General features: G+C 37.1%; 1 protein-coding gene across 1 annotated transcript in view; it reads left to right on the forward strand.

Moving 5' to 3' along the window:
- Nucleotides 1–19,202, forward strand: part of OSBPL6 (oxysterol binding protein like 6) — a 71,717-nt gene that overhangs the window by 37,874 nt on the left and 14,641 nt on the right. Inside the window, exons 4-13 of the mRNA XM_014954195.1 lie at nucleotides 1,774–1,896; nucleotides 5,258–5,311; nucleotides 6,014–6,127; nucleotides 6,237–6,401; nucleotides 6,935–7,067; nucleotides 7,492–7,595; nucleotides 8,484–8,576; nucleotides 13,605–13,679; nucleotides 17,808–17,973; nucleotides 18,957–19,087. Of these exons, the coding sequence (XP_014809681.1) occupies nucleotides 1,774–1,896; nucleotides 5,258–5,311; nucleotides 6,014–6,127; nucleotides 6,237–6,401; nucleotides 6,935–7,067; nucleotides 7,492–7,595; nucleotides 8,484–8,576; nucleotides 13,605–13,679; nucleotides 17,808–17,973; nucleotides 18,957–19,087 (1,158 nt within the window). The remainder of the gene's footprint in view (nucleotides 1–1,773; nucleotides 1,897–5,257; nucleotides 5,312–6,013; nucleotides 6,128–6,236; nucleotides 6,402–6,934; nucleotides 7,068–7,491; nucleotides 7,596–8,483; nucleotides 8,577–13,604; nucleotides 13,680–17,807; nucleotides 17,974–18,956; nucleotides 19,088–19,202) is intronic.

Genomic DNA, 19,202 nt, shown 5'->3' on the forward strand with positions numbered 1-19,202 from the left:
ACCCCTCAAGTGCCAAGTGCTTCTTTGTAGCGAAAAAAATAATGTGTGTATGCTTCCCTTTACAGTAATAGAAACAGATTATCCAAGCAAAACACAGGGAAGTAAAAAAGGTGGTTTTGAGCATGTCATTTACAGGCATTGGGATAGTTCCAGTTTATAGTTACCCAGGGAAAACTAAACTTAGTAAACAATTCTATTAAAATTTACTGCAGTAAATTATTTGGGCATTTTACCCTTCTCAAAATAACACAACTTTATTGAAAATTGTAGATTTGAAATATGCTGTTACTTCTGAAATCGTATTTTTATAATTAGTAATGTTAACATTATCAGGTCTGTGTAACTTATCTGGAGGTGTTACAGAAGACTGACAGTGCTTGGTTTTGAACAGTTTTGTGGGAAATGGAGGAGACATTTTTTTCCCTTTAAATGTTTGATGCTGCATGACTTCTTTCCTCTCTTGATAACTTTTTATAACATTCCTAGGACTTGTGACAGATCATCTGAGAAAACTCAAGCGTACAACTTTGTAGGATACAATTAGTAAAACAGAGTCTTAATGAGTAGATAATAGGAGATTTTTAAATTGGTTCAGATTTTTTTTTAATTACAGTAGTAGCAAGAGGATAGAAAGGCATATTGTTTTTTTCTTTAAAAATGTTTGTTACTATTCACTCTGGTATATTATAAGTCTGGCTTGAGTTGTACAAGTCGTCATGCATAAGAAGTATTATGTACAAGAAATATACTTTAATTGGCTCCCTAAGAGGCATACCGCTGCTTGTATCTGAATTGATACAGTTTATTTTTTGCTCTAGAGAGAAAATTGTTTAGCCTCCATATAAATTTCTCTTAATACAGTGAAACTGAATGCAGAAAAAATTAAACCAAAATTAATTTCCTTTTGCAGACGTCTAAATGCACAATTAGCCTGTGAACCCATCATAAAATTTCTTTGAAGACAAGAGCTGGCTACATTCAAATCCAAACCAACCTCTTCTGCTTGTTTTTCTGATTTAAGGAAAAATTAGATGATCCAGAAGCAATATAGCTTGTACTTTAAAGATCAGAAAATTTGCAATCTTTTATGATCAGGGACTACCACAAAGGGCACTGTTAATATACGCCCATTTATTTAAGTCTAGTTTCATCCTCATTCTGTCCCACGATCTTGTCTTTTTTTTAGAGGAATAATACTCTTAGAAAAGGTACATTTTTACCATGCAGATTCTGCCCATAGCCTGCTTTTAAAATCTCTTCAGTCCTTTTAGTTCTTAGAGTGCAGCAGTGGGGTGCCTTCTGGATATATTTAACAGGTGGTTAGAGCCACCTGCACTTCCAGGTTACACCGTTACCTCCAACAGCAGGTCTGAGCTTTCTTGTACTCAGCTCAGCCACAGTTTGGTCCTGTTTTCATGTATTTGGATGTATTTATTTCATTGGGATGCAGTCCTTGTTCTGAACAGCATGGCTAGACTCACCCTCAGATTTTTGTTCAGTTACAGTGTCAGACTTCTTAATAATCTTCAACTTCATTTTAGTTACCTGGTAAGGGTTAGTCTTCTAAAAATATTCATAGTCAGTAGTTTTAAATGAGATACAGAACATAATACTGTGACCACGTAGTTTGGTACCCAAATAAGCTGATTTAAACACCTAGCCCTCCTTTACTCTTTGTCTTGAAATGAAAAATCTGTACTGGATATAATGGCAATTTTTCATCATGTGTGTGCACAGTTAATTAATCAATGTGTCTTCATATTTTTTCACCAGGAACCTGACAGTTGGGAAATCATAGAGGGTCTGAAAATAGGCCAGACCAATGTCCAGAAGCCAGACAAACATGAAGGTTTCATGCTGAAAAAGAGAAAATGGCCTTTAAAAGGTTGGCACAAGGTAAATGTCTCATAAAACACTCAAAAGATTATTACTTCTTTTTATGAGTTGGATTTTTTTGTCTGGAGGAAATTAGGATGTCAAATAAATGCCCAGGATTTTAGTGTATGACTTTTTCTTCAAATTGTGTAAAGAATTAGTTTGCACACACAGCTCATGGCTTCCAAGTTGCGGTGCCTGCTGTCTAATGTTATATTCAAAATCCAAGCAGAAGTTGTAAATAATGCAACAGATGCCTTGTGGTTTAAGAGTTTTAATCAATATCCCTTTCATTCTTACCAATATATTATAACAAAATGTAGCCATGTACTGTAAGGTTGCATTGAGTTTACATTAAGATACATAGGACTTCATGATAACAGAGAAGAGCTGAGGGGCTTTTGCATGCACCCAAGGTGTTTGTAAGGGAGATCATTCCCCTTCAGGATTGCTGACTTGGCAATTTTTGCTCAGCTTTGTCCCTGAATTTTATTTGTCTTGATTCAATCTTCTGTGTGGGCATGCAGTGGGACTACGCACTTTTGCCACTAGATGTCTCAATTTAAAAAAAGCAAAACACCCCAAAACTCAACCCCAAATCTCCTGTTTCTGTTTCATTAGTTTGGAGGGATTTCTCTATGCATAATTCTACATCTCGTTAGTGTTTAAACCTGGTGTGCATAAACTCTTTTGTCTGTATTTTATACCATAATAATCACACTTTTCCCTCTTTTTTAGCAACAAGATGTGTGATGCTCACCCATCTTTTTGTAGCTGTGGGTACTTGAAGCAGGATAATTTTCTAGGACAGAATGCATTTTTACTGCAAAGGATAGTGAAGCCATTTGTTATGCATGGCTTTTCTTTTTTTCTGGGAAAGCATTAACTTTGGCTTTTTGCTAAACACTGTGGGATTTACTCAGGTCTGAGTCCAAATGCAGTCCATACCAGAATAAATTATACTTTTTGCTAATTTCTCTGTTCTTTCTGAATGTTATACTAACTTATACTAACACCTGCCAGCTTTTTTTTTGTGCCTGCCTACCTACCTTATGTTTTTTGGTTTTGTTTTACTTAATTAGAGTTTGTAGTTTCAGCAACCAAATACATATGCACTGCTTGAATTTAGCCTGGGTGGATTAAAGGATTTCAAACTGACATACCTGAAACACTGAAGGAACAGAAAAAGAGAGCTTATTTTAAAAAACCCCACAGAAACAAGCACACCAAAAATAAAAAAACCCCAAACAAATCAACCCCCAACAAACCACGTCCACCCCCCAAAAACCCAAAACAATTAATCAGATGTATAAGAATATATGGAATAAGCCACTGATTATACTCCTTTAAAATACATTACATTGTTTCATGGACAAGTCCCTGTTTTGATAAGGAACTTTAGGAGAGCAAGAGGAGTCCAACTTTCACAGTTCTATGAAGGAGGTCAATACTGATAATCTGTTTCTCATGCCGACTTTAGAGCAGTTACCTGCGTAAATAATTTTTAATGTGATTAAGAGCTTCACGGTTCAGCATCCCCTTCTACTCTGCTTTACATTTCACCTAAGGATCTATGCTGAACTTATGTTATGAAACTCTGGATTGGTTTTGGGTTTTTGTGTTTGTTTTTTTTTTCTTCCCCAACTGTTGCATTGATATCCTGCAGTTTCCCTAGCAATGCTTTGCTGAGAGCCCAGTGAGGAATTCCAGAGACAGTAATTGTAGCAAGTAGCTGCTGTTCAGCTAACAAAGCCATAGCATCCTCTGTTTATTGAACATTACATGTTATCTGACAGTTCTGAATATGCTTTAGTAGCATACCAGGTAAAATGTAGTTTATAATTTTTTGAATTATAATTTAGAATAGCTTATAATTTTCTGAAGTGCAGTATGCTTTGGAATGAAATAAGAGGAAAGGTCATTTTCTTTTGTGTGTGGAACTTAGAGAGGCAGAGCAATATGAAATGAATATCGTGTTCTTGTGAAGTGCATTAAAGACCATGTCTAGTCAAAAAAACCCAAACAACAGAACAAAACCCCCTCCTACTGTTTTGACATCTTATTCAAGAAGTTACATCTTCAGGAAAGCACTGTTTTCTTGCCCTGCGTGAGATATTGGTACCATCTGTTGTGCAACTGACATAATTTCTAGAAACATCTTCAGGAGATACTTTCTGTCATCTAACTACTGACCCTGCTCATAGGCAGAGATTTAACAGGTTCATATAATGAAAACGTCACTCACTTCCATGTCAGACAGCTTAGAGAGTCTAGGATAATACTTTGCTGTGTTCTAGATTCTTAATGTAGACTAGTGCATTAGGTTAGACTCTAAAAATATGAATTACTTTCTATTAATTTGCATGTTTTGAAAGTTAGTGGTGGTAAACACAGGTTAGTGAATCTCATTTCAAGTCTAGGCTTGAATCTTTATGGTGTGTGCCCAATCTATGCTAACTTAACCACAGTGCAGCTTGTGTGCAACTAGGACAGCTTGGGCAATTTTAATTGCAGGAGAAACACATTGTGAATAGGGGATCTGCTCTCTGCTATAAGAGCCACTCAGCAAAATAAAGGTGTAGCAATGGCACAGATAGGCATAGGTTAGCCTAGCCCTGGTAACTTTGTCAAGGAAGATATAGTGGCTCACACTGTATCAATGACAAAGACCCAAAACATAAGCCCTCCCATGACCTGGGTATGTTGCTGGGACTGTTGTAATATTTACACTTGTACTAATACCTGTATTAGCTAGATTACAGCTAGAAAAGGTATAATCAGTACAAGTTACAATCTCATCTTTACCTCACTGTGTAGAAGGTCTGCCAAGATGTGCAAAGTTTTGGATGGTAGAGCAGTGTCACACAACCTGCATTTTTACCTAGCTGGAGATCAAGGAGGCCACAAAATATCCATACGTGGGTCTTCCTTTTGGCATATAGATCTTGCACTAGGAAAAACTTTTCAGTTTCTGGTTAGGGAAGGTAGGTTGTTAATTTGAGATGTGACCAGCTTCTGTGGCAAGAAAAACAGGAAGAAGATGAAGAAATGGACATGACTCTTTCAGCCTATGGTCTATGGTGTCTTTCTTATAGAGTTTATTGAACTGGCTGGAAAGCTGAAAAAAATGTCCTTCATTGTTGAGGTTTGTTAACTTAAACCTACAACATAATGTTGAAAAAAGAGAATCTGTCTTTTCTTGCTTAGAAGATAATTGTTGTCAAAACCAAGCAAGAGTATATTCAATACTGTATTTATTCTCTCTTTCCAACCCACAAACATTCCGTAATTGCTACAGAGTAATTCTATTCTTTTGCAGATGAATTATTGTACACAGTTTAAATTGCATCTACTCATTAAGAATTTTTTTTTTTCCTTTCAGAGGTTTTTTGTTCTGGATAATGGAATGTTGAAATATTCAAAGTCACCAATTGATGTAAGTAAAGTTGAAGACAACTTTAACATTTTTATTGGAATTCAGCCTGCCAGGTTGATTAAATCTCCTACTCACTCTAAGGATATTTATGACAGCACGCACATTAAAGCTGTTGATGGATTCAAAGAGAGATTTGTATATGAAAAACATGTAAGGTTTGGGTTGAGTTGTGTTCTGAAGAACCTTTTCTTACTTATATGAAAATAAGAACTACATTACTTAAAGCAGTTTATTTAATGAAGGTGCTTGAGAGATTAGCCTGACCATGTACTTTTCTTTTTCAATTTTTATGTCAGTCAGAGCTGATTATTCTGAGATATGTGGTTAGGACACTATGTACTCAAGAGATATAAAGGGTAGTATTAAATTAGTTAGATCTGATGCCAATAACTATCAAGCAGTAGCAGCAGGAGCTGAGCACTATCTAATTATCTGTGTTTCTCACTTACCTGTAGCTGTGTACTGGTGTGAACCAATACATTTTAACTTTGCAGTTGGCTCTGTGCCAAGCACTTTCTGTGAGATGCTTTTCTCTATCTATAAAAAGTAAGTGGTTAGTCTGACTAGAGGTTTTATTTTTTAATATAGCTTTATATTATAATGCTTATAAAATGTGAAATCATTTCAGCACCACATATTTTTCTGTTAAATGTAGTGAAGTGCATGATACTACCAATTTTTTACCCTGTTTTTTGATATTAGATACAGAAAGGCAAAGTCCATGGGAGCATTGATGTTGGTTTATCAGTTATGTCTATCAAAAAGAAGGCTCGTAGAATAGATCTTGACACAGAAGAACACATCTATCATCTGAAGGTAAAAAGTGGTGCAAATAATTATTCTCTTTTCATCCACTGTAAAAGTGCAAAAGACGTGCAGAAAAGTAGCATTTTGAATGCTTTTTTCATAGTGAATTTGTTTCCAGGTGAAGTCCCAGGATTCATTTGATGCATGGGTTTCAAAACTACGACACCACCGGTTGTACCGTCAAAATGAGATTGTGAGATCTCCGAGAGATGCCAGCTTTCACATATTCCCTTCAGCCTCTACTACAGAGTCTTCACCAGCTGCCAATGCATCGGATGGAAAGGTACATGGTGTCCTTTTGTTGAAAACTTGTACCTGCTGGGCTTGCTCATGGGCGGTTTCAGTGGGGTCTACTTGTAATGCCGATGGAGAGGAGTTTCCACTGTGGCAACCAATGGCCAGCAAAAAGCTGTTAGTGTGTGCAGCTGAAGGACTGTCTAATTTAGCCTTACTGCAAACTTCATGAATGGGTCACTGTAGAGATCTTCCAAAGAATTCGCTGTCATCAGAAGCATTTGCACTTGCCTTTGTCATCAGGGATTAAAGATGTCTCTTTACCGTTTGATAACGTTCTTCCTCTTAAGCAACAGCTTCTCTAACTGCTGTTTATCAAACACAGTTTGCTTGTCGGGTTCTTGGTTTGGTTCTCCAGCATGCTGTACAGAAAAATATGCTTCTTGGGGAACTATATAGTCAAATCACATATGTCACTGAAATCACAATGCATGGGTTTTTTTCTTATTCTGAAGTAGTATGGTGATTACACTGATTAAGTAACATAGCAACAGTACATTTAAGCATTTTATTATGTCTTAGGTGCAACAAAATAATTTCCCCTGGCAGTCTCCTATACCTTGCAGTAACAGCCTTCCGGCCACCTGCACTACTGGTCAGAGTAAAGTAGCTGCCTGGTTGCAGGACTCTGAAGAGATGGACAGATGTGCAGAAGGTTAGTCTTTACCTTTTCATGTCTTGTTCTTTCAGAAAAAAATCTTGTTGATATAAAATAAGAAACAGTCAGTAAAGTGGTTAAGGTAATTAGGTGCTTGTAGTGGCAGCTTCCCTCTCTGCATTGTTTGGGATGTTGCTTTAAAAAACTATTTTAATAATCTGTATTATCTTAATGGGTATCATTGTTAAAATATGATCAACTTTTGAGGTACAGACTTGTTGCTGACCCCCATAGAAATAAAAAGTGCATGACATCTCTAAAAATAAATCTTTTACTTAGATGCCTTACTACTAGAGATTTAGACATTTAACTTTTTTAATGCAATAAAGTGCTAATGATGGAAATCATAGCAAAAAAAAAGTGCGAACTGAAGAACTGAATATATTTTTGTTTTAATATATTTTTGTTTTATGTCTGTTAGATCTTGCTCATTGTCAGTCAAACCTTGTGGAACTCAGTAAACTTCTTCAAAATTTAGAAATTCTACAGAGAACTCAGTCGGCACCAAATTTCACAGACATGCAGGTAAATATGCTAGAACGTAAATCATCACACTGAAAGATTTGTTTGTTGTGTTAGGGGAAATATAGAGATGTTGTCTGTTAATGATTTTCTGAAATCATCGTAACTCTTGGATGAAAGGTTTATCTTACATGTTTATCTTAATCATGTGTAATAATGTTTGACATGTAAAAAAATAATTAAGACGTATTAATTTTTTGAGTTAAATAGGACAAATCAAATGAGAACTGTTACAATAGAAATACATGCATACCTTGAAATTGTATTTAAGGAGTTTTTGTTGTGCTGAGTCTGAGTGAGAGATCATTTTAAGTTTTTAAGGAGTGGAGACCCAAAACCCCTCAAAGATGAAGTTGCGTGCTCTAAAAATGAGGGCATAATGCAGAGGTCCCAAGGGTTGGACAGTTTCCCAGTTCAGGGTGCATTTACCTCTTGACCACAAGAAAGCAATAGCAGATCCTAAGTCCTTCCTTCGCCTTTCACTCAGTCCCCTTGAGTACACAGATCTCCCAGTGGTGTTGCTGCATTGGAAAGTCTAGTCCCAACAAGGTATCGAGACTTACCATTGATGGTGAGGTGAACTCTTACGTTTCCCTGAATAGTACCAGAATAGAAATCCATGAAGATTTCAAGAACTCGGCCTAAGTATTGTGCACTTATAAAGAAAGTATACCAGCAGTTTTGCTAAATACACCATGTGCTTAATAGCGCGTATGGGGAGCTACAGCTGGTCATTGCTGTAGTTGCAGGCCCTGGCCCTGGCATTCTTCTCCTTACTTCCTAACTTTTATATGTCTAATGCTACAATTCTTTACTAACTTGCTGTACTGTCTGTGTTGCTTGTGTCAATTTAATAGTATTTTGTCGCTTTTAACTATTTGTGTAATGTAGGCTAACTGTGTAGATATTTCAAAGAAAGACAAGCGGGTCACGAGACGATGGAGAACAAAAAGTGTCAGCAAAGATGCAAAAATTCAACTTCAGGTACTGAATGCACTATGCTTTACTTTCCACTGTACTTTTAGATTAACTTTCAAGCATGAAATGATGTATTAGCTGAAAGTAGGAAGTCAATGTACTGTCTCTTATGCTCCCAGTGAAACAAATTAAATCTCGGTTTGTTGTTTAAAACCTAGAGAAGACAGTAAGAAAAGTATTGATTTTTACTTTCATTCATATGAAAACATTGCCATCTAGGGAAAGGAGGGGGATCTGAATACTAGTCAATTAAGGTGCAAAAGAAGCAGTGTGCACGTAGCACACAGGGATATTGATGTTCTATCTCAAACTTGCCAAGAAGGGCAGTGGAACAGGTGACATCAAGTTAAAAGCAGAAGACATGACTGAAATACTAAACACATCAGTTGTCTTTGTCGAGACAAATACCAGGAATGTTATGAATGAGAAGTATTTTCACAAGCCTTCTTTTATGGAAAAACCTTAGTATGAGAGCGAACTGAATAAGCCAAAGAATATGCAAAGTGAAGAAAGAATTGACCCCATCCTGCCTTAGAGCTGAAAAGTAAAAGCACAGAAATAAGCATAATACGCTTGTGTTACTGCTAGAGCCAGGGTGTCTTAATGTGTTTTGTCAGAAGCAGTTGTGTGTTTAGGGGCCTAATCTGAAATCTAATCTTTTTCATAATTGGGGAACTGATAATGAAGACTATATTCAACTGATTTCAGGAGCTAACAATCACCACTGTGCTGTCTGCTACAGAATAAATGTCAGAAACTTCTGATCCATTTAAATTCCTTGAAATTCATGCAAACTTTGAAAGCCTTCAATATCTCCCCTAGAGGCACAATAAGGAGTTTTCTGTGAGTCATTTAAGATTAATAATCTTAAGGAAAGAAGAAACCTTAGTTGCATCAGCTTTCTTGTTGCAGCTGTTGTAGATGATTTTTCTTTCTACCTATTATACTAGATAAATCACAGCAGGTTGAACAATGAAGCATCTGTTAGGTTTAAAAAGGTTTATTAACAAAGGAATTTTGGTGATTGATGTCATGTCCTATTACCTGCATTTGAAGGATCACTGTATTTCCCTGCTGCTAAATAACACAGGCAAATAAAAATATCAGGAAAATGGATGCAAGTACTTGGTGCCTACGAAGAGACAAAGCAAACACTGCATGTTCTTCTTTCATGCCACAGTGGTCTCACAGCAATTACTCTCCACAAAAATGATGACAAAGATTATGAAAGCAATCAGTGTATGACGATCTAGAGTGAGTCATGAGGAATTACGAGCTGTTCCTGCACTGCCTGCACTTTACCAAAGTGACACTGGTCTGAGCTTCCATCATTTTGGCACCTGACTCTCAAACTGCTCTTGTGGCTTGGCAGGAGCCTCAGCTCCTGAAATTCTCAAATATGGCCAGTTTTCAGGTTTCCCTGAGAGAGTCTGTGTGCATAGTACTACTCAACATGAGTCTGTCACTTCTGGGTTGATAATGAAATCTGCCTAACCTGGGTCAGCATTAACTCATGGCGAGCTTAATGCTGGAAATGTAAGGCTTATTTTGTTAGAGCAAAGCATTAAGTTGTTGATGACTTAATGATGATGGTTTATAAATTAATTTGCAGGGAAACAGAAACAATAAAATTATTCTAAATTATGTGGAAGATGAAGACTCCTTTTTGGCTGCTCCATTATGATGAGCTTACCACATTGTTTATTTTTCCAAGGGCTGTCCTGTTCCATGAATGGTCTAAAGCTGTGACCTGTGGAAGGTAGCCTTACTCTGACTCATGTTATTCCTAATTTGCTCATCTTTCCACTCCACTGAAATGCAGATTTCCTCCCATACCTAGATGCTTTTTACGTTGACAGTCCCATTTTGTTCTTCTTTTAGCAATTCCTTATATCTTCACTGGCCTTCCATATAGATAATTTTTTTCAAGACTGTTCCAACTCTTTATAAACTGTTTATCAGGGCATCCGCTACTGAGAATCACTTTGTCTAATTTGTGATTTTGCCTAAATTATTTCTTTGTGGTGCCCACACGATTTGCTATTAAGTGGTTGATATTCGGTACTAATAAAACTTTTGTTGTTCTTTTTACAGAATCACAGAATGATAGGGGTTGGAAGGGACCTCTGGAGGTCATCTAGTCTAACCCATTTGCCAGAGCAGGTTCACCTAGAGCAGGTTGCACAGGATGGTGTCCAGGAAGGTTTTGAATGTTTCCGGAGACGGAGACTCCTGCACCTCTCTGGGCAGCCTGTTCCAGTGCTCTGCCACCCTCAAAGTCCCTCAACCTTTCCTCATGCCTCCATAGATTTCATTAGTTTTAGGGGATAATGCTAATACTAACATACTAACTTTAAGCTAGTTACATGATTAGCTACATTTTAAGCACTTGAACCTATTTATTTTAGAATGCACGGTCATTAACTACCATCAAAAGACCCTCTGTTAGTATAATATTGAGAGCCATCCTTCTGGGGAGCATAAAAATTAGGGAGCTTGCTATATAGATGTCTTGTTCATGAGTAATGGGGAACAAGGGTGTAATTTTTGCTAGCTCAACATCCACTGTGTAAGATACAAGGAGAGAATTCTCCCATCCAGATTTCATATTGTACTTGTTACCAGTTTTTTTTTTTAATAAGATAGCTTTTGTTGTATTCCTGCTAACACATTCTTCAATATGAATGCTAGATGTATAATGTGTTTAAAACATACTTTTTCTTGTAAGAAAAGCTTCTTGCTTTGTTTCTTAAAAATATATATTTACCAATTAGGTATTCCAGTTCTGTATGCAGTTAATTTCACTCTCATAGCTAATCCCAGTGACTAGAGTGGGGTTACTCCCTGAAGTAAAATTGATTGTAGCATGTGTATATACCTTTGCAGGTTTGGGATTTTAGTACTCCTAAATTGTTTAGAATTAACAGCTTAATTTACAGGCCTTTACTCAAGGGTAATACATGGACTGCCTCTCTGAAGAAAGAGTGCTTTTGTGAAGGAGGTTTATTTTTTTTTTAAAAAGCCTATTTAAAGTCTTATGAAAATGGCCTGCAACAACAGGTTAGTTGACCTGTATTCATTAATTTTACAAATGATGTTTTTTTTTCCTTTGGGTAAAAACCCCAAAATGTCATTCTCATGACAACATAAATAATTTCAAAAGAAAAAAAATTACTGAAAAGCAATGAAATGAACTAATGTTGATTTGATTTCTCTCAAAAGCTCAAAGTTGTGAAGTTCTAAGATTGATTTTTTTTTTCCTTTTTATTTTTTTTTTGTGTGGTGGGAGTGGGTGGAGCAGGGAGTAGTTTAATAGAGAACTGTATGGAGCAACCTGAAAAGTCATCTTGCTCTACTGAGGCTTTCGCTCAGAAATGAAACCAGACCCTGAAGACTGGCTTATTACCTTTTCCCTTAACTAAATATTTCTTTATACCCTAACTCAGATTATGACCTCAGTTTCTATTGTGTTCAGGGGAGAGTGTGGTTCTGCAGAGCCCATTGTTCCTATTTTAACAATGTATACCTGCATTTATAATCTTGCATATATATATATTTGTACATCTCACTATATATACATATCTGTGTATTTATATCTGTCTCTATTGGTTAAACAAGAATATTCTTCCAAACTCTTGTTCACAGGATAGAAACACTTTTGTAGAGCACAAAGAGCTTTACCTTATACAGATAATGCGTTCTCTGCTTTAACAAAGTTCGTAGTTTATATTTTAGCTGTTATGTTTGTGTTTATTAATGTGAGAATTTTATAAAATATTACCAAGCAAGTCTTCTCTTACTGTGATCATTAGATAACCCTTCCATTGCCAGTAGCGCTGCCACTAGTATCAGCCAGAGGGCCTGGCCATTCTCAGGTGCAGCAAATCTACCAGTGGGAATGTTACAGGAGCAAGACACTTTGGCTATTGAACTACAATATCCTGTTCTTCTTCATAGTGTCCTGTATCCAATCCTTGATATTTGTGTGGTGCCCAGGCTGCTTTCAGGAAAAGTAAGAATGTATATAGATTTAAAAATAATGAAGTGGATATAGGTGAAGATAGAGGTGAAGAAAAATGTAAAGGGATTGAAAATTGTTTTCTAAAAGCAGAAAGGTGGCTTTTCTAGTGTTTTTAAGATCTTAAAATGGCTTCAAAGTAATGACATTTTGATTAGACATTAAATAGAAGGCCTTTGTGATACGTGTGAATCTCCTCTGCATTAGACAATTACTTGCTTGACCTTAATGTACCATGATGAATTTTTTTAAAAGTAAAATAAAAGTGAAATTAGGCAGGATGAGGCCATAAGCTAGGTATGCAGAAAAGGAAGTAGCTTCTGAAATACTTAGTTTTCATTTGTGCTGCTTTATCTTAGTTTTTGTATTCCTTTGGAAGCCAAGTCTTCAGGAATGTATGGGAGAAGTAGTTGGAACTCAGAAAAGTGGTGTTTGGAGAAAATGAACAAATAGGCTCAAGGGTGGACATGGAAATGCTAGAGCTGTGCATAGGAATTTTTACATAAGCAAGCTCACTATAACATACACACCGAAGTTTTACCATTGAGATGCATGCATCTTCAATGACCACAGTTCATGCACTTCCACTAATGCAAAGTGATGTCTTTCAGAATTCATCTTCTAGATGGTCAAGTGACCCCCCAGAAGGAGTATGGGTTTTGTATTTTCTGCCACGCCATAGCATCCTTTTTGTTTTCTTATTCCATAATTGCCTCATGACTCTGAATGGCAATGCTAATAGAACATTTTTTTTTGGTAGTCTTAGCGAGTGCACTGCAGTCCAACTCATCCGGAGGCAATTTTAGTGAAGTATCTAGCTTTTTTTATGTCTCTGGCATACACAACTGAAAACATGTGATATGTCCTCAGAATGTGTAGGCCATAACAGTTAACAAAATTGAACTCCACTTAAAGACTCTCCCTCTCCCTTCTCTGATCACCTTTCATCTTCCTGTGTCCCATCACCCCTTCCCTTCTCTTTTTCTACTTCCTTCTCTTCTTGCATTCACTGTCAGGAAGGGCCGGCACCGAAGGGCCAGTTCAGCACAACACGACGCCGGCAGAGACTAGCAGCTGCAGTGGCTACAACAGTGAGTGGATTTAAAAATCAAGGGATAGCTCTAAAGATGGGAAGCTGTATAACTTGAATGTGTAATAAGCTTATGAAAATGTTTCTTGCACTTTCTGGAGGTCTCCATGCTACCCACTTTCAGCTTGGGTTTCTTAGAAGTGGTCAGACCTTTCACAAATGTATTCCATAAATGTGGGTCTGAGCTTGTTTACGTGGTACATGTCCCTCCTCTATGCAAGTGCAAGTGATGGTTAGACTCAGGCCCTGCACTATTTGAACATGTCTTTGACATACTCTGCTGTAATGCTATACAAAATGGAAAGAAATTATCAAATTCTGTTAAAAGATTCTTGTGACAGTCTACAGCAAGACAGCAGAACCAAGGAGATTTGTTACAAACAGCCATGGAATTATAAAATTTCCTGATTTTTTTTAAAGTAGTGTAAGGTTAGCCTTTTCATTTGAGACACTTTCTGTTTACATCCCATAATTCCAAAAAGTCATATTACTACCTCTAGCATCTGTGTTTAGCTTTGCTAATTTGCTAAGTCTTTGATGCAAAATCTGCAGCTATGAAATCAACACAGGAACTGGGAATTGGGAGGGGGTAGTGCTGTTTGTGAAATCAAATTAGGGTGTCTTCGGCTGCTGCTTTACAAGGATAGCACTTATTAGGAATGCACAGTATAGACATTAGTACTAATCCATCAACTGATTAGTACAACAGCTAGATATAGAAGACTCCGCAGCCAAAGACTGAAGTGAGCTTTAAATGCATAAACCTTACATATCCCAAGCAGTGAATGTCTTCACTGGGCTAAAGTATTCCAGGGTCTGCTGCTCCAACCCATTGCTAAAATTCCCCAGATCAGAGATCCCTTCTGCTTAAGCTTTGAGCTCTTGCTACCTGAACCACAAAACTCAGTTACTATTAGGCCTTCATAAAAAGCATGAGAGAAATCAATGTTTCTCCAGTTCCCAAATTAACTCATCTAGATTTAATCCCCCATAATCAGTTAATGCTGAATGCTGTGCTCAATAATTGATTGATGTTCTGACCTCATTGGTCCACCTGCCTAGTGGAGAAATCCACCCCCTTCTCAGCTTCCATGGCTGAGCAGTGTCAGTAGGATGCTCTAACCAGGAGGCTCAGCAGCTGTTAAACAGCATTGGCAAGAGCTGTGCCAAGGAGTGCTTAATTGGAGCAAATACAGCTGGATTTAGATTGCAAGGCAGTAGGAGTCCAGGGAATTGCTGAGTTGTTACCTGCAGCTGAAGTGAGGACCTGTTGAGGGAGGTCTTGAAAGAGCAGGAAAAAGTGCAGGAGGAAGGAAAACTAGAGGCACCAAAATGACTCTGCAGCTGTTGCAGTGGTTGTGGCAATGACCCATTCTTCCTGGCTGATGTAGCAAAGTGCTTGTGTCTCCCAGACAGTGAAGCTGTGTGTATAGGCTGAGGGTGCAGAATTACAGCAGTTAAATGCATGGCAGAAAAAGGTTTTCCTTAAACCCACTCTACCAGGAACAGTCTGTCCTACATGAACATGCAATTCTGAAGAAGGTGATGAATGAGTTGGTATTACGCCCCTGGCATAAATCAAAAAGTCAGGACAAGGTACATCTGAGGTCACGTCTAGAAGAGTGTGTGTATGGAGGAACCAGAGTGATGCATCAAGAAGCTAAATATTTTTAAAAAAACAGCAACAAAAAGAAAAAAAAAACAACTGAAAAAAGAATGGGTAATAAAATCAGAATCAAGTCACTGTGGATTAGAGAGAAACCACAGCAGTGAAAGGAAAAAAGGGGAAGAGAAGTATGTTGTCAATGTTTCTTGGACTGTTGCCTATTCAAGAGAATGAAAGAATTTTTTCAATGTGGATTTTTTCATCCGTTGTGGAAAGTAGCTTGGAAACTTTGCTAAAAACATGCATAGGAGGAGAGTTTATGTCAGTCAACAGCCTAGAATTTTTGGTTCTTGTATTTAAAGCAGTCTGCAAAGCAGCTTCTTGTCTCTGTCATGTGAATGTATATTTCTTGCAAGCTGTGTGACATTCAATGCTGTTTCTAGGACATACTTTAAAATGTTATTTTTCCAATAAACCTCACTGCAGAAACATTGCTTTTCAGCCTGGTCAGCTGAGGTACGAAGCAGAAATGGTGGATCTAAAGCAGGTGTCTTCAGCTAGGTTCATCACAAAGTGACTGAAGACACCCTCTGTGTGTGGACAGCCTACCTGCAGCTCTGCCAGTCTGTGTGGGGCTGGGGCAGCCTGCTCCATCACCATGGGCACTAGGGACTGTAGGGACTCTTCCTTAAGCTCTTGCATTATAACTGGGATCAGCTTGTTTTCCTGCCTTCTGGATGGGCTTGAGATTTGGGTACGTGCTCCCTGCACACACAGCTATCATGTAGCCACCTACTCTGCCCTCCTGGAGCCACCTGGGGCAATTGGATTTTGCAGTGCTTCCAGTCAGAAAGTTCTGGGAACATGCTACATACAGTCACATTAGTCAATTAACCTAGTTTTGTTGGGCTGTGGAGAGGGGCACTCTGGTACTTGTGAAAAAGATAGTGGCGTAGATATCCAGTACGAACAGAAGGAATTTATATCTCCTGTTAACGAAGTCATCATGATATGAGGCTAAAATGAGGTCCATAAAAAGTACCTATTGTGTTGATATAGCTGGAAATCAAAATGATAGAAGAGAACAAAATTTATACTGGATAGGTCCATTAGAGCTATTATTTGGGGGGCTATATGTATCTGGAAATTGAGGAAAAACAAGATGGAAAATGGTATTTGCAGAATGTGCCCATGAGTGGAATGAGATGTGATGAATAGATCCAACAGGATTTTCAGGGTTTCATTGGGGAATCTGAAATCTGAAATATATATTGATAACAACTTTTACAGGAAGGATTTGATAAAATCAAATAAGGTACCAATTTCAAATACTGATGGTAGTATAGAACTGATCTGTTGACAAAAATTCTTAGTAATATGACTTTTTATGTTATCTGCTGCTCTTTATCATGCCTCAGAAGACATGTTTTATATTTTGGCACCATTTTTCATATTTGAATAATTACATTGGGCTGCAGTGTGGAAATTCTTGATTTATGCATTTGATCAATATAATGAAATAAATTAGTTTTACTGTGTTCAATGTGTTTAACAATGCTTAGTATTTAAGTAGCAAAATGTAGTTCTGCATGCCTTTTCTTTGCATTTAAATTTGAAAATTGGGTTCTTGGCCTGATTTTTGTACAAATGTGTGTAAATGGTAAAATAAAAACAAAATACAACATAAACACACACACACATCACATATAACAGCGGTAGTCATACACTGCATATGTAGCATATACTAACTGTTCAGTACCTGATACATGTGTGTATAACATAAAAATTTGCATGTATATTTTTATTACTTTACCTGAAAGGTATAGAAGGAGAAAAAGAAGTGGAAGTGATAATACATGAAATTCTTTGCTCCATCTTACTAAGCTGTATCTCTTTGCATTTATTTATGGTTCATGTACTTTAAATGAAAATCAGGTTGTGGTTTGGTTTCATTTTTTTTTGGTTGTTGTTTATTTTTTTAGTTAGATGATAGAAAGACTATATGCTTTTTCCCTCTTCATAGTTACAGTGGGTTTCAACTCAAGATTTACGACTAGTTTTGAAAAACTGCAATGATATACTCAATTATATAATATCCTATTTCTAGATCTGTGGAGGAACTTGCATACTTCAAACGTTGGTATTTTAACGTCAGAGTTCTATTACATGTAGTCTTAAATGCCCAAATATAAAGCACCATGTGTCATGGTTCAATCTGCCAGTCATCTTTTAAGCATTAGAAAATGGTCCATTTTTGTAAAGGTTAAAATTGAAATGCTCCATCATTAGCTGTTAGCTATGTATTTAAGGCTTTTTTTTTGTCTGTTTCAGTGAAAAAATTCAAGAGAATTCTGCATCAGTTGTGCTGAGATTTAGGAAAGTAAAGATTACATGTTCACTCTCCTGCATTCTTCACATTTTGAACTAAGTCTTTTGTTTTCAGAAGAAATTTGTGTTTTCTTCAACAGAATCAAAAGGCTGGTTGCAGCTTATACAATATTTCGTCACTGTTTGTTGCTGTAGGTCCCTTTCAGTGCTACGATGTCACCCGTTCGACTGCATTCATCCAATCCCAACCTTTGTGCAGACATCGAGTTTCAGACTCCCCCAAGCCATGTAACGGACCCTCTGGAGTGCTCCACTGAGTACATGAAACTTCAAGAAGAATTCTGCCTGATGGCACAAAAAGGTAACTGGAAATATCAAGCCTTTCCTTTACTGTGCTACTCTGTTGTATTTATTGCACTTCTCTGTTGTATTTCTTTATTGCCTTCACTTAGTTATGGCCAAGGAATTCATCTGTATTAGATGATATTGTATGAGAAATTTTAGCTGGTCAGGTGACTTACATAAAGATAATATGTATTATCCTTCTTACATTTTCCATAGATGTCACGAATATAGAGATAGGTAAAATGTCTGATAAGAGAGATTTTTTAGGAGTGTTCTGAACTACTTTCTGCATCTTGTAAATACATGTCTGAATTTGCAAACATTTTGTTTCTCAATGAAATGCTTTATTACTCCCCAAAGATGAATCAGAATGTCACTGCTACATATAATGTTGTGCAATTCATTTTTGACAATGTTTTCCATGTGCATGAAACAACAGAAGAGGAGCTTATTACTAGCATGTACTTTAGAAATGTCATTTTATTGCCAACAAATGAATGGTCCTGCAGACTGAAAATACTATTTTAAAAGGGTTTGTTATGAGTTTGCTATATGTTATATGACAAACATAGGAAAACACATGAAATTGATATCTTAAAAAATGTTAAAAACCTGTTTAAAGACCTTTAATAGTGCAATATTAAGTCTTAGCAGAACTGATTTTTTTTTTTGTTACTCTGAAAAGAAAAATTAAAAATTGGAAAGAAAAGAACACATTGGACACAGGTTTTCCAAATATGCACCTTTCCATACGTTCAGCCCCAAGAATATGCTCAAATGACATATGTGTGAACATACAGCATGCACATTACAACCTCAAGCTGTGCTTGTACTTAATTTGGCATGGATTGCTTGAAGTTCAGCTCTTTGCTTCTAATTTCCATAATTGTGGGATGGAAATCTCACTCTCTGTCTTTATTGCTGAAATATTGTCGTAGATGTCAATGTGCAGTTTTGTAGCTGAGAAAACACTTGTTTTCTTTTTTTCTTTTTGCTTAGTGCATTCCCTTTTGAAGTCTGCCTTTAACAGCATAGCTATAGAGAAGGAGAAGCTTAAGCAGATTGTTGCAGAGCAGGATCTTACAGGCCACAATGCTCAAATAGCACACCTCAGACAGTCCCTCTCTCAGGTATGTTTGTCATTTGATTTCACATGGGTCTAGCTTGTCAGACAGACTATTTCTTTTGTATTTTGGCCATTTCCTGAGGTAGAAGGAACTAAGAAAAAGCCAAGTTCTTGACCAG

Source organism: Calidris pugnax, unplaced genomic scaffold (assembly GCF_001431845.1).
Source record: "Calidris pugnax isolate Ruff unplaced genomic scaffold, ASM143184v1 scaffold103, whole genome shotgun sequence".
Classification (NCBI taxonomy): Eukaryota; Metazoa; Chordata; class Aves; order Charadriiformes; family Scolopacidae; genus Calidris; species Calidris pugnax.